We start from the raw sequence: 15,800 nt of genomic DNA, 5'->3' as shown, positions 1-15,800 counted from the left end.
AAATGAATCAATACTTAGTGCCATAGCATTTAATGTGGTGGTAGGAAAAAGTGGGTTGTGCTAGAAGTTGGATTTGCTGGTAATTTTGATTTATTCAGGTTGTGGATGGGCAAATGAAAAAAAAAGGGGGACTGGATTTTTTGATGCCCATCTGTTCATGCTTCAGAGACCTGGAAACTGATGTTTTAAATTTCCTGGTTTAACTTTCTTGGTTTATGCAGCTTTAAGAAGGGGGGAAAATGGAAAATCTCAGTTAGAAAAGTGAAAAGAATAAAAGGAAAGACAAGGAAAAGTGAAAGGTAGGAAGAAAGTAAAATGACAAACAAATAATAGAAAGGGGGGAATATATTCGTTTGATTTATAACATTAGGCCTTTTTGTAACTCATGTGCCTCTAGGCATGAGTACATATCTATGATTAGTACATAAATGAAAATAAGGTAACATATTAAAATGCCTGCCTTAAATGGGTGGCTAACATGTAACTGGGAAGAGTTAACAAGAAAAATGTATCTTAAAAAAAGCACAAGTCTGGTTCAGAAAGTGGGTTTCACTATGAAATGATAGTGGAGTCAAGAGACCAGAAATTTTAACGTTGAGTATCTCTTTAGTAATCATGACAACACAATTATGATAATCTTCACCATTGTTATCAATAATAAAAAAGAACAGTATTTACTGACCTCTTACTATGTGCCAAGCCACGTGGAGAACATCACTCTGCAAAGGCAGCATGCTATTATCCACATTTTACAGATGAAATGACTAATACTTACAGAAAAAATTCTCTCCCCAGGTCAGCTAATAAGTAGCAGAGCCCTGAATTTGAAAACAGACCATGTGCCTAGAGCCTGCCGACCCAGTGTGCCCTTTTGCCCATGAATAAGGACTGTAGGATAATCAGTAGATTTGACAGACTGTTTTGATCCTTGTTGTTCTGTGAGAAGTCTACGACTGGTGGTATTCTCATTGATCAGATGAGAAAACCCAGGTTTAGAGAGATTAAATCATTTTATTCACAACCAAACAAATTTTTAAGAAAAATTTCTTTTCTAAAACTCCATCCTCTTTTCTTGATTCTTAATAAACCAGTAACATTTTCTGCTTCACAATGAAATTCACAAACATTTGCTCCTCTTTATCCTCCAAATTCTTATATCAGTTTTGATGGTCGGCTCCCTCTTCTTTGACAATATTCTCTTGTTGTCACTGCCTGTCAACATAGATATAGTGCCTCCTACTCCGTTGGTTTCCTGATACTCTGTTTAGGAAGAGTTTCACACATCACAGTGTTGACCCTCTCTCCTTTTTCCACAGCAGTATCCATTTGTGTTGGTCATCCCAGGCTGCCAAAAACAAACACATAGACTGAGTGCTTGAAACATCAGATATGTATTTTCTCACAGTTCTGGGAGCTTGACACCTGAGAACAGGGTGCCAGTATGATTGGTTTTGAGTAGGACTCTCTTCCTGGCTTGCAGATAGCTGCTTGTGGCTGTGTCCTCACACGTGGTAATGGAAGGAGAAAGACAGAGAGAGATCTCTTCTGCTTCTTAGAAGGCCACAGTCCTGTTGGATTAGGGCCCATCATGACCTCATTTAAACCTTGTTACCTCCTAAAGACCCTATCTCCAGACATAGTCACATGAAGAGTTAGGGTCCCTAATTTTGAGGGAACGCCATCCAGTCCATTACACCAATAAAACGATGTCCTGTTTGAAAGGAGAGTCTCCAACTGGAAACATTGCCATAGGGAATTCTTATATTATTTTAAGGAGAGCTATCCTTTCTTTAATATCAACACATTTTCCCATCCCGCTTTCAATTTCCAAATAACGGCTTCTCAAAAAAAAAAAAAATCATGGAATAGGACATGTGATTAGAGATCATTTTTAGAATTTCCTTCAACGCTTTATTGATGCTATAGAAGAGTAGTGAGAACGTTTACTTGCCGACAAGGTAAATCCCAACAAAAGAACTTGTGGAGTCTAGGCACGTGTGAAATGGCCTCGTCCTACTTCAAAGAGATTACCTCGGATCTACAGTTTTCATTTTTTATGAACTATCATTAAATGAACTAAAGTGAAAGGATGGAAGGTATTGCAGTTTCGCTTCTGACTTATTAATGAAACAAATGATGAGCAAGTTACCCAGTTTGAATTGAAAAATTAGATCATATTAGTAATAGAACCGGTAAACAGTTTAAGTTAAAGGTGATCTGGAGAATTTACAACTTTGGGAACTAAAAGCCTAAAAAAGGTTAGTATGAAATGTTACTATATATGCACTAAAGGCTTTGTAAATACAGATATGACATAGGAGGAACTTAAATATTTGTCGAATGAACACTTGTTGATTGATTACAGTTTCTCATTTACTAACTTACTAGGAAAATTGTTGTTACCCAAGATGGCCTTAGGACTGACTCCTTAAGTGTGGGTATCAACCTGAATGAGCAAAGGCATGGGAAGCTGACTTAGATATACTCAGCAACTCCACACGGCACAATTCTCTTTCAATCCTCTGAAGAAATCTGCAAAAACAGACACCATTCCATTTTATAGATTAGGAAACTGAGGTTCAGAGAAATTAAATGGTTTGAATAAATTCAGATGCAGGAAGTGCCTGTACAGCCTGGATTCTCTATCCAACATGCCCATTGCTTGAGTGGAGTTCTTTAAGGTGCTTCACAAAGATTTCTCCCCACCTGTCCTCCCAAAATAATCTTTCGTTTCAAATACCACAGGCTCACAATCCCATTTGTAATAAGTTCCCTTGAGTTAAGGTACTGCCCTTTTTCAAGGGTGCAAGACGTTGAGCAAAGAAAGTCAGAGACATTGTGGGAATTTAAGATTCGTTTCCAATAAGACCAACAGTGGAGAGCAGGGCGTGATTCAGGGCTGGATCCAAAGTGGGGCTTAGTTCCAACATATAGGCTACCAGGAGATGCGTGGTAGGTGTGGGGGATGGCAGGGGGACCCAGGCAATCAGAAAGCAGTATAAATATCTTAGGGAATTAGCCACCAGTGGGTGGGGAATGCTCGAAACGGAGGTAGGAGAATAAAGATTCCCCGTTGGCAGTTTAGCCTACAGCTCTGCCTGTGTTGAATTGCTATAGTAAACCTTGTGCAAACTAGAGGGTTTTATTGTTCCGAGAGAACTCTGTTTTGGGAGGAGTGGAGCTCATGAGAAGTAAGCATGCATATGCTCACAAGACTAGCTCTGAATTTGATAAACATTTGTTCTGTCAACATGCAAGGTAGCTTTTCGTCTCACGTTTATAAGGGCCTTAAATTTTCTGTGAGAGGAGTATATTGATTCTCAAGAGATTTTGTAAAATTGCACGAGACAAACTGCTTGTGCTGGTAGGCAGTTAACATTAGCAATGTCTACCATCCCAAACACCGAAATCGGGAGAGAATGAGGACTTGAGGCATAACTGTTTAAGTTAAATAAATAATCCTAACCACATAACCTGTGTTGTCAGAAGAGGTCATATAGTCAAGTGGCGTAAGTAAGGTGCGTGGAAAGTGTTAGATTCTCAGGAAAGTGGTGGTGGGAAGGGAAAAAAAAAGACTAGATTCATGAGCACAGGACCATCTTTTCCTAGGATGGCCATACATCCCAACTATTGAAGGGACAGTCATTGGAAAATGATGGCCCTCAACCCGGGGAGGAAGCTGCAGCTTGGCCTATAAGTAAAGGTCCTGTCCTCCCTAAGGGCGTCATCTCTGGGGCCAGACAGAGCTAACAAGGCCAGTGTGATGACCACAAATTTGCTTTCAGTCCCAGCGTGCATTTCTCAAGCTAATAAGTAGGGTTTGCTTGTTAATTGTAACTGCAGCTAGTGTCTCTGGATTCTGTTTTTCTATCCTGTCACAGAGCAGAGTCTTCATAGTTCCAGTAAGACACTCTCGCCCATGCCCCCTCACAGATCGCTGTCAATATTCCACGTCGGCTTTACAAGTTTGCACTGCGGGAGATGAAATCTGGTCCAGGCACCAAAGCCTGAACATCTAAACAACGTGGCCTAACCAGCCACGGTGGTGTTGGATGGCTGTTCCCCCAAAGCATTTGCGCTATGTGCATGTGGATTATGATTGACTCGTCTGTGATTTGAATTTGTTCATATTTTGTTCCGCCAGGAGTTTCTTATTGAAACAGCCTCCATAGACATGTGCCATCTATTTTATGAGTATTAGCCCTTAGCCATCTCCAGGAAAGAAGAGCAGCCGTCCTGCAACCAACCAACCAAGCATAAGTCTGTCTTTCTGTTTAATGTTGTGGTCTCCAAACATCTAGTTTTAATTATGATGGATTTCCTTGCTTGTGATTCCTTTATTTAGTGAAGATAGTGTAGCAAGAGATATGGGGGGGGGGGGCGGGGGGATGTATGTGTACACATGAGAATGCTAGTTCAAGATTTTTACTTTTATAGTTTATAGTTTTGTATAAATCTGCTTACCATATAAGTAATATATTGGACACATGTGGGCTAGCATGATTTTTTAATTATCTTTGATATTTGCTTATGTGGCTAAATTCTAAAAATGTTAATTTTGTAATTAATTTCCAGCACATTGTTTGGAAACAGTGAATAGTTTTTGTTATAAATCACCCAAGAACTTAGATCACTACACTGCCTAGATGTGTCTTCCCACTTGGGTTTGGAAAAGTTATTTATCTTTGATTCCTATTTCCTTTCTCCTCAATTCTCAATGTGGTTTATATCCAAGAATCCACAGAAATGGCTGTGATAAAATCAAATGATATTTTTTTCTGCTGTCATCCATATTAGCCTGGAACCATATCTCCCGTCATTTTGTTTTTTTCCAGATTCTCCTCATTTCTTTCAACCTTCCTTTTGTCTACTGACATGTAGCCTTGGTATATGGCCTTTGGTTTGAGTTTCATCCTTTTCTCATGCGAAAGCATTTCTCCACTCCTGCCATGCCTACTGTGTAAAATACGCCGCCACCTAGCTGGCCTTCCAGACTGGCTGTCCATCCATCTCCTAGAGTCCCCAGTGGTGTTTCCCAGAGTATCCTTTGTTGCCTATTAATTCTTAAGGTATATCCTTGGGGATGGGAGAGTCCTTGTTTCTTTAAGTGTTAAGTTTGAGAAACGATGAACATAATATTCCTATTACATAATAGGTGCTCAATAAATATGTTTTGAATAAACAGAAGAATGAATGAGTGCGCATATTTACAATGTACACTAGCACGTACTTTGGGAAGTTCTTTAGGAAACAAATGTCTCGCTCTCATTAACTCAGCATTTACCAAACATGTTTTCGCACAGAACCTTCTCTAGTGTTACACAGAACACATCTTGTTAAAATTTCAGCCTCAGCTGTGCAACGTCATGGCCATACCCTGGCCCTCCCTCGAGCCCAAGCTGTGTGGAGAGGGGCCGAGCTTCCTCAGCTCCCTCTTCTTGCCTGCCCCCCACGCAGGCCACTTTCCTTATTTCAGTTGCTAACATGCTCCTCCTTCTGCCTTGTATCAACTCTGAAATCATCTTTGACTGGTTATGCTGTCTTTTCCTTTAATCATCTGCTAATCTGCATCATTTTTCACGTGCTGTCTTCCAGATCTGTTTTGAGAAGCAAGACCATTGATAATCTCTGTCTCGTGGACTCTTCTCTGTGGGCATTTATGAGATTCTATAGGTTGAACTCACTATATTAAGTACTTTAAAAAAAAATCTCTCAAAAAGACATTTGTAAGCAGTGTCCAACCACGGTATTCTCTTCAGCAACACATGAATCCATACTAATGTCCTAAGTTTACTTGACTTGCTTTTCTTTATCGCCTTCCTTTTGATTACCTCTCTTAGTCAGCTACACATACTCTAGCCTCTCATCTTCTTCAGAAATAAGCTAAAGAACCCAGAGCATTTCCTGCATTCTCCATCAATCTTAACATAATTTAAAGCTACTCTCAAATCTAGTGTTTCCAGATTGATCTGAATAAGGCCATTACTACAGGTTCAGCTCAGGGCTTGCGTGTTTGGATGTGGGGGTGGCAGGAAGAAGCAAATTTAGGTCTCAAAAATACCTACACCAGCTGTGTCTTGGAACATTGCCCAGCACAGTCCTGGGGTTTTGTGGCAGCATCTCTGGAACCATGTTGGAGGACAGACGTGGTGAGGAAGGAAGGGCATTTGCGAGGAGAGGAGGCGGTAGGGAGGCTCTACTTGTGTTTCACAGATTGGTATTGGTTAGGAAAGAAATTGGGGGAGGGCCCCATGGCCAGTAACAGGTTGCAAATGATTACAGTAATCAGAATGTTTCTGAAAGTAAAAACAGGCTCCGATAAGCTGAGAGACTCAGAAACAGGGAAAGATGTTCTGCGAGTAAGGTGGGCAGTAGCATTTCTTTAAGAAAAATTGGGGGGTTATTAAAAGGCAAATCTGGCGTAAGCTCTAAAAGGCAGCTCACTGGTTTTCTTCCGACTCTTTTCTCTCCTTCACTCCTTATCTCAGGACCTTTTCTCTTCTCATTAACACCTCCACCAGAGTTGGAGCTCGGGAAGAGAAAGGAAGTGTTCAGACATGTGCCTATTTGCATACTCACTCTCTTGAGTCAATGCCAGGACAGCACATTCTGTCCAGTTCTATAGAAAAGCCAGTTTCACCCCATCAGTAAGGTATTATTTTCTTTTTTAGCATAGAACGGTTTATTGCCAAGCTTCTCTTAACTGTACATTACAAATAGTGTCTGATTAAGAATGTTCTGGATGGGTTAATTAGTGTGGTGACTATTATTAAGCAAACTGCTTGTTAGTATTATGCCTATTTGATCTTGGTATTGATGTGAAGTAATTGACCATAGAGCTACATTTAGAAAAGCTGGAATAAAGTTTTTTGATTTCTATTATGGCAATAAATTGTTTACATTAAACATGTCTATGAAAATATGAGTTTCATGGCACAGAGAATCAGAATAGACTCTGTGTGGGATGGTAGATGAGGATTGTTTTGTTTTGTTTTGTTTTGTTTTAGAAATATTAATACATTTGTCCAGCTTGCTTCACAACCAGCTCTGCTAGAACAAAGTAGTAAAAAAATTATTTCAGCTGACTACTGCCGAGTGTATGAAAAGTAAAGTGATTTTAACTCAACCTCACCTAAAGGACATATTTCCTTTTATTTTTTTTTAAGATTTTATTTATTCATGAGAGACACACAGAGAGAGAGAGAGAGAGAGAGGCAGAGACTTAGGCAGAGGGAGAAGCCGGCTCCACGCAGGGAGCCTGACGTGGGACTCGATCCTGGGTCTCCAGGATTAAGGCCCCGGGCTGAAGGTGGAGCTAAACCACTGAGCCACCCGGGCTGCCCCATATTTCCTTTTTGATTTAGCTAACTGCCTAAACACTTAATCTGGGTAACAATTGACTATATATAAACAGACTGTTAAGGAAAAAATATGGGAAGATATTCTAAGCAAGGAAAGCATAGCATGTAACCACCTTCTTTGAAGTCCCAGATTATTATCTATATTATTTATTGGTATTTTGTCCAGTCCTATTATTAAGTTTCCCTCACTACACTATAGCATTTCCATAGGGAATTTATTCCATGAGCTAATAAATTACACCGTCAGGGAGTTTTTCTTGAAATTCAGCTTAAACTTTCCCATTCTTAATTTCATCTCATTACTTCTAGTTATACCCCCCTTGTACCCGGCTAAATAATTATTCTCTTCCCTTGGAGACTCCTATTATGTACCCCTCTACTTGTCACTTAACCAGGCTATTCATATTTAGCTCCTTTAATCTGTCCTCATAAATCAGTTCTTCCATTGCCTTAATCATTATTATTGCTCTTCTAAGAACTCTCTAATTTTCGAACATATACAGTCACAGGTGCCCCAGATGAAACCAGCATCTGCACAGCCCTCTGTCCCTGCAGACTTGGTGTCTTCCTTCTCCGTACAACACGATCCATAACAAAGTGGCATCAGTTGGCTGGTCAGATCAGCATAGTCTCCTCTTGCCAAACTCCAGACAATCTCAACAGTGTTTTCCATGTGTCCTACTTACATTCAGGATTTTTTTCTTTTTCGATTTCAATTAGTAAGCTGAGTTTTTGCTTACTGCCCATATTTATGTTCTGTCTCTTTCCATGTCCCCACTGACCACCACCTATCAAGTCAGCCATCCACAGCCTGTGTTAACAGGGGATCCTGTTCCTCCAACAGGCCTAGCACCTTGCCCACAGAGACATTCCCTGTCAGTCACCGATTCCTGTTGTTTGCAACCCTGTAGCCACTCTCCCATCCCTTTTATTTTTTTTTTAATTTTTTTTATTTATTTTTTTTTATATTTTTTTTATTTATTTATGACAGTCACACAGAGAGAGAGAGAGAGAGGCAGAGACACAGGCAGAGGGAGAAGCAGGCTCCATGCACCGGGAGCCTGACGTGGGATTCGATCCCGGGTCTCCAGGATCCCGCCCTGGGCCAAAGGCAGGCGCCAAACCGCCGCGCCACCCAGGGATCCCTCCCATCCCTTTTAATTTGCAATTTTGCTCACATGCTGGCCAGTAAAATGCATTTTAGGAGTAAGATGGGTCAATGATACTGTTTTCTAAGATGATGTTGGTTATGTTGTTTCAATGCCTGCTGATTTTTTATTTGTGAATCCTTCCTGCATTAAATTTGTAATTCTGTTAAAGTCTTTCTTAAGCTCGCCTAGCATCCTTTATCGAACATAAACAAGTTTTTTCACTTGCTCTGTTGTTGTTTTCCAGATATGTACAGGTGTTCCTTCTCTTACTGTTGGTTTCACTTGTTTAAAAGTTAAGGTATTGGGGATCCCTGGGTGGCTCAGTGGTTTGGCGCCTGCCTTTGGCCCAGGGCCCGATCCTGGAGTCCTAGGATAGAGTCCTGCGTCAGGCTCCCTGCATGGAGCCTGCTTCTCCTTCCTCCTGTGTCTCTGCCTCTCTCTCTCTATGGCTATCATTCATAAATAAATAAATAAATAAATAAATAAATAAATAAATAAATCTTAAAAAATAATTAATAAAAAATAAAAGTTAAGGTATTCTTGGGATGTCTGGCTGGTTCAGTTGGTGGAGCATGTGATTTTTGATCTTGGGGTTGTGAGTTTGAGCCCCCGTTGGGTTTAGAGATACTTAAAAATAAAATCTTAAAATAAATAAAGATATTGTCACGGTCTTTTTTTTTTTTAATTTTTCTTTTCTTTTTTTTTTTTTTCTGCCTTTTATGGTGATTAGTGAGAACTTCCTCACTGATTTTTAGTTCCTTAGAATCTACTCAGTGTTTTGTATTTGTTTCAGGAAGAAAGTTGGTTAGTTCCCATAATAATTTTAGACCTGTGAGGTATGAAACTACAATGTGTATATGCCCAAGTTTCTTTATTTTCAAATCAATATTAATGGATCATTTTATTAGGGTGCATCTATTACCTGGGAGGGTTTATATATATATAAGGTGATTTATCTCAAAGGGCTTTCTGAGACAAGGACAGAAGCCCCCCAAACAAGCTTTTTGACTCTGTAATGTACACAGCACACTCCAGCTTGCCTTCAGGCCTAGGGAACATCCTCAGCCCCTCTTCCCTCAACACACTGCTTATATTAGCTTCGCCTCTACTCACCTCACTGGAAATAAATGTCCTCATCTAATGCTTTGGTGACACACCATGGACTCCACACCTGCCACCTGAAACTGATGTTTCCAACTTCACTTTTCTCTCCTTCTTCCCTCAGCTTTGTAAGAAAGCTTGGTCTGTTCTCTTTTATAAGGCCTACTTACTTTCCCCCATGCCAAGAATCCCACGTGCTATGCTATTCTCCTACTTCTGTCTTGTAAGACTTTTCTGTTTCTTCAGGATCCAGCTCCCTTGCCTAGCAAGTGTCCCCAAGTAAACACTCAATGAATACCCCTATGTACAAGTACCCCATTAGGGAAAACAGACCTTGCTTCTCCATTCCCCTCTCAATCTCTCTTTCTCTGCCTCTCCCTCTTTGATGCACACACTGTAACCTTCAGGCTGATTTCTGCCTGCTGTCTCCACGGGAACTACCCTTTGAGAAGCAAGTGATCTAAAAGCTCCTTGTTTTATCTGGTGCTCTGATACCTCTGCAATGCTCTATACCCCCTTTTTATGCATTTTTATGGTTTCTTGATTCCTTTCTTAGACATTCTTTTGAGGTTCTCAACTCACTTCATTAGGATGATGTTAATCTCTCAGATTCTCATTTTATTCTTCCAAATGTTCCTTATTGCCCTCCTTCCATGGTTCTTCTTCCTCATCTACCTCTTATATGCATATACTCTCCATTTCTTCACTTACTCAACAATCCAGGGAAGGGGTCAAGTCTCAAGACGGGCCTCAAGGATTCTGAGAAAGCACTTGTCGTTTGGCTTCAGTCTACCTCTCTAGACCTCTCACTCTGAGACCTGGCCCCACCCCCTTTGGATTGCTTGTTATTCCCTGAAGAGTTTATGTTCTTTCCCAGCCCTTTCCTTTGATCACAACATTGAACTTCCCCCTCCCTGCCTTTCAAAGTCCTTTGAGTAAAACCATCTTTAAGCCTTTACTGATCCCCAAGTCAGAATTAATCTCAAGTTCTGTTTTAAAAGTTGGAACATCCATTCTTTATGCATTCCAACACAGACTAGTTGGTCATTCATGTCTATTCTAAGCGCTACTGGTTTGCTCCCCAGTAGTGACTTCTTGATTTCATTTTATTTAGATGCTTCTATCAGTAAGTAACAGATGCCAAGCTCTGTATGCTAAAGCCTTATAGAAGATGGGGGAGAAATGGCATTGAAAACATATCCTTCAAGAAATATTCTCAAGTTGGATTTAATAATAAAAATGTGTGTACAGGTACCCAGAACAACATTGTGAGCAGAAATAGCCAGTGTTAATCAAGGGAGTTGAAAGCATTTTTGTTGGGTAATGATTAAGTGTGGCTTGGAAATATGCATTGGGCCATGCAATGGCTGGAAAATGTAAAATGGAACTCTAGCAAGATGAGTGAAGGGAGAGTGATAAATCATCTCTTTACTCGTATTTTTCACAGTATGTACAGTACAGGTTTTATAGCCACAGAAACTCTTTGAAAACCACTCAGAGACAATGGTGGTCTCATTTCAAAGTTTTGGACTTTCCCTGGATGGCTACTACTTTTGTACTTTCTCTGGAATGTTTGTTATATATTTATTTTTGTCAGTTTTCCGCATCATCACTGCGTCCTTACAGAAAGGTAAAGGACAAGTTTTAAATAGTATTACATTTCCTTTTCATAACAGATTCATGCCCAAGCACAAAACAATCCATTTACAGAAGATTCTCGGCCTTAAAGGAAGTGGTGGCACTGCTCCATCCGCGGCCCTTCCTTTCCAACACGAGCAGAAAGGTTCTGAGAATTTATTGAAGAATTTTAATTCAGAGTCTGGACCTTGCAATGCTGCACAACAAGAAAACCCGGGTAGCTCACTAACACAGGAGTCAGCCTTGAGAACGTGCAACTCATCAGATAATTCAAGCTCTCACCTGAAGGAAAATAAACAAAATACGACTTTTCATCCCTGTGACATTTTGGGTGGAACCGATGATCCACAGAGACCACTGCACATCGTGTGGCCTCACAGGTGGTAAGTTTGGGATGTGCCAATTGAGTAAGAGTTGGAGACCGGTAACGGAGAATATAATTCTGATGGTGGACTTAGTAAATTATTGTCCCTATAGCTGTAGGAAAAGACTGCTTTAGTGTGGTAGTACCACTAACGTGGTACCAAGGTAGAATTATCTTTATATCCATATAGAAATAGTTGCATGTTTAGATTAAATTGGAATTACAGATAATCATTTGCAGTGATTTGCTCATCTAACAACAGCAGCTAGACACCTCTAGAAAATCAAATCCTGTTCAGGAAGTTTCAAACTATAAAAACAGGATTCCTTATCTATGTCTATATATATACACACATGTATATGTGCTGTTATCATATGACTGTTTCATATAGACACCCTGTTAAAGCAATATTACCATTAAAACAAAACGATTTCCATTATTTCCTAATTTGTCCAGTTTCAACTGGGTGCCTTTATTTCACTTGACATAAAATGTATCAGTACATTCGCAGCAGTGCCCCTGCTCCCAGATGCCTCTGTATCGTGCTAAAGCAAAACACTTTCCAGCGGAATCTCCTCTAAACAGGAAAATCAACTGCGGCGTGTAATCGTACCAAATACAAACTCATAAACTCAACCCTGGTTCCTATAAATTAGGATTTAAAGAGGTAAAATGTCCTGATAATCTTCTGGTATTAGGCATGAACATTTTAATCTAGTTTTTATTCCTCCCAGTTAGTTTAATCTGCATGTGGCCTGATTAGAGTTCACTTCCCCCCACAGATTATGGTCTCTTTATTGCAGAGATGCTGGGCTGATCATTAGGTCCGATTTTCTGAGAGCAACTGTTTACAGGTGAAGTAATAAGCACACCACACCGGCCAGGCAAAGCGCCTTTGCCGGGGATTTGACTTCCAGCACATTAAAACTCCAGAAGCTCTCCCAGTTGATCTGCAGCATCTGGTACCTAAAGGGATTTTCATCTGGGACTCTAAATGTATGAACGCAAAATTTGGGGATTGAAAGTTGCTGTGGAATGTGTCTTTGGGTTTGTCCGTTCAACTTCACACTTCCGGCATACCCTTTGTACGAGAGTAACTTTTCTTTTAAAACCGTGTTTTACTTAGAAGGGGACGCTGTTCAACATTCTTGTGTGTTATTTTAAAATGCATCGGGTCTGGATGAGATTAACCTGTTTCAAGGTAAAATAGGTGTCATCATTCTCTCGGTCCTGGAAAGCTTTTCCTTTTATTCTGCTAACCTTTGGTTGCCTCTGAAGTAATACCTATTGCAAGAAAATCAGTTCTAGAAAGTTTGGTTCTGGGTTAGCATGGAAATGCAGAATTAAATTTGTAGGCTCCTACTACAAAGCAGCATACTGATATGGGGGGAAGAGTGAGAACCACATTATTATCCAATCCCTTGCACAAAATAAGACAGAGCTATGTTAATAAAATTAACAATATTAAATTGAATAATTCCCTCTCTTCCTTTGTATATTTTTGCTTTAATTTAATTTAATTGCCTAAAGTTAGTTGCTTAAAGAGATGCAGCATTATGTTTGTGCACATTCTTATTGTTAAAGCTAAATTATTTTTAATTTGGAGGAGAGGGAAAAAAAGCCGCATCAGCAAGAGTAAATGCCAAAATATAAAAGTAACACATTCATCCTTACGGGTAATATAGTAGAACATTGGAAACTTGGAGGTTGCCAGACACATAGCTAACATTAGGGCTAATTTTGAAAATCTAGCGTGCAGTCAATTTTACTGATGCCTGGGGACATACAAGGTAGAAGCTGACAAGAGAACTAATTTTGTTTGGGTTATTTACTGCTATGCATCATCCGCGGGTTCCCGCCTGACACACAGCTATATGAAGGGGGATATTATCACACACTCAAAATTTATGTTGACATTCGATATTTGTTCAATATGTCAGCAGTATTACTTTCATAATCAAAAGAGTAAGAAAAAGAGAAAAGAAAAGCACTTTATGCTCATATAGATATATCTTTTTAATAACAGTCTATAAGGTTAATATAGTTTACCTTTGAGAGTATACAATGAAAACAAGCAGGGTTAGGAGGGGAAATGACAGAAAGCATCAACCCGAGCTGTTTGTTTGCCATTACCTAAGCGAGCCATGTCAGCTCTCTGGCCCGCGTCTGATAGCTATTTGTTGTACAGAGAGCACAGCATAAAAAAAAATATCAAACTCTTAATACTATTGTGTGCCCATAACCATCTGTCACTGCTAGCCTGGAGATGAGAGGAAGATTACGAGGAATAAACACTGAGCCGCCGAGCATTGGTAAAGCCTTCGGGCAAAAAACTCTTGTGAGGACATCAAAGACATTCTAATTCCGAGGCAGTCAAGGATTACAGTGTGTAACCTGTGCTGACAACAGATAAATGACTGGCAATATTGTGCCAGAGCTGTTGGGTCCTGCATGGAGTACTGATGATGATGATGATGATGTTATCTTGCAGAATGGACTCTGCTGGGATAATTTTATGATAAAACACTTTTTTCAAATGCCACTGGGTCTAGGCAGACATTTACTAGCTACAGGGGTAGCAATCAGTTTCTTCAAAATTTACTGTTCTAAGCCCATTAGAGTTCCAACACAGCAAGGCTCTTCAATGAAAATCTAAAACGCCTATATTTTCTTTAGGAGAATATATGCAAATGTCGTGAGCTGAACTCCTACCCTTTAGTGGTAGATGCTTTATCATCTGATTTATGTAAATTTGCTCATAAAAATACAGTTTATTTTTAATTGGTGAATATGAATTAGAAAATTAAGATTCTGGCTCAGCATTCGTCAGACATGCCCGGTCACAAGCACACATTTATTTATACCTCTGATCGCCTGGGTAGAAATCCTAGAACGGACCGGTCGATACGAGCTGTATCCTCAAGGAGACCATTGGTCAGTACTAGAAATGACCAGGGTTGGATTTGCCGGCTCAACCCTCTTAGTTTGGGGCCTCCCCCACCTCTATCTACACCTCCCTCCTTCTTGTCCTTATCGGGAGCTAATTAAACTACCTGCTCGAGGCGGGGTTTTCTTTAGAGTAGCCTGCGGGAAGCTCTGCGGCCTGGCCTGTCGCTTTTTTGCCTTGGCCACTTAACAGAGAGAAGGGACTTAAGGAGAGGGAACACAGGGATGATTGTTCCCCCTGTAAACAAAAGGGAGAAACGGCCACCAGAGAGGGCAACAGGATTCTCGGAGCCTGTCATTACCTTGCCCAACAAAACAAAAATAAAGGCCTCCTCCTTATCATAAAAAATATGCCCATGAAATCATGCCGTTGCAGTCGCCAACTCTAAAAATGAAGTGATGCTGACCTCATTGTGTTAGTTCCACGCCGGGATCATGAATGGTCTAAAATATAGTGTTAGCCTCTAACATATCTCGTACTAAGTCAACCAAATGTAGAGCCTCCTTGCTAGGATATGTATCAAAATCAAAAGTGACATTTTCTAGAAGATACATTCTGGCTTTAAATCTGTGTTAAAATGTCTGTGCATGAGAACAGGCCCTTCACTGCAATGCTTGCCCCCTCTCTTCATTCTTTCTGAATCTGAGCTTGTCAAGGATTATAGTGTGCAACCTCTGCTGACAGTAGATAAATAACTGACAGTATTTTAGCAGAGTTGCTGGGTTCTCTGCAGAGTAATTTGTTTTCTCCCTTCTACCCAGTCTTTAGTGTTTTGTTATAAACATCTGTAGCAAGGCATGGTTAATAGCAACGACTTAGAGAGAAAGACCTGTAAAAAATACACTGCAATTGGCAACGCCTTTTCTTAAACCCATTTTCTTTGTAACTATTACAACGTTTAAATATTCTCTTGATTTTAATGGGCACCGAAGGCGTACTGCTGGAGGGACAGAGAAAATAAGTTTACAAGACGTTGAAAGATAGCACTCTTAAGGCTGCGGTTCTCAAACTCTTTGATCTAAAGACCCCTTCGCGCTCTTAAAAATGACTGGGACACCATAGATCTCTCTCTCTCTCTCTCTCTCTTTTTTTTTTTTTTTTTAGAGTTACACCTATCAATATTTAGCGTATTAAAAATTAAAGCTAAGGGAAAACTTTTAAAAATCTACATTAAGTCATTGAAAAGTAATAGTAAAGAACCACATACGTGTTAATATTAATGTATTCTTATGAAAATA

General features: G+C 40.0%; 1 protein-coding gene across 22 annotated transcripts in view; it reads left to right on the top strand.

Annotated features, from left to right (window-relative positions):
• Nucleotides 1-15,800, top strand: part of GTDC1 (glycosyltransferase like domain containing 1) — a 427,409-nt gene that overhangs the window by 311,679 nt on the left and 99,930 nt on the right. For 18 of the 22 annotated variants that reach the window (XR_012013265.1, XR_012013264.1, XR_012013268.1 and 15 more), the window contains one exon: nt 11,290-11,634. The exons of the other annotated variants lie outside the window; for them this stretch is intronic. Coding sequence is in view for 13 of the 18 variants with exons in the window: in XM_072789071.1 (XP_072645172.1) it covers nt 11,290-11,634 (345 nt within the window). In the remaining 5 variants the exon portion in view is untranslated. The remainder of the gene's footprint in view (nt 1-11,289; nt 11,635-15,800) is intronic. 22 annotated transcript variants of the gene reach the window in all.

Source organism: Canis lupus, chromosome 20 (assembly GCF_048164855.1).
Source record: "Canis lupus baileyi chromosome 20, mCanLup2.hap1, whole genome shotgun sequence".
Lineage (NCBI taxonomy): Eukaryota > Metazoa > Chordata > Mammalia > Carnivora > Canidae > Canis > Canis lupus.
Note: the sequence above shows the minus strand (reverse complement) of the source record. Positions and strands in the feature narration are given on the sequence as shown.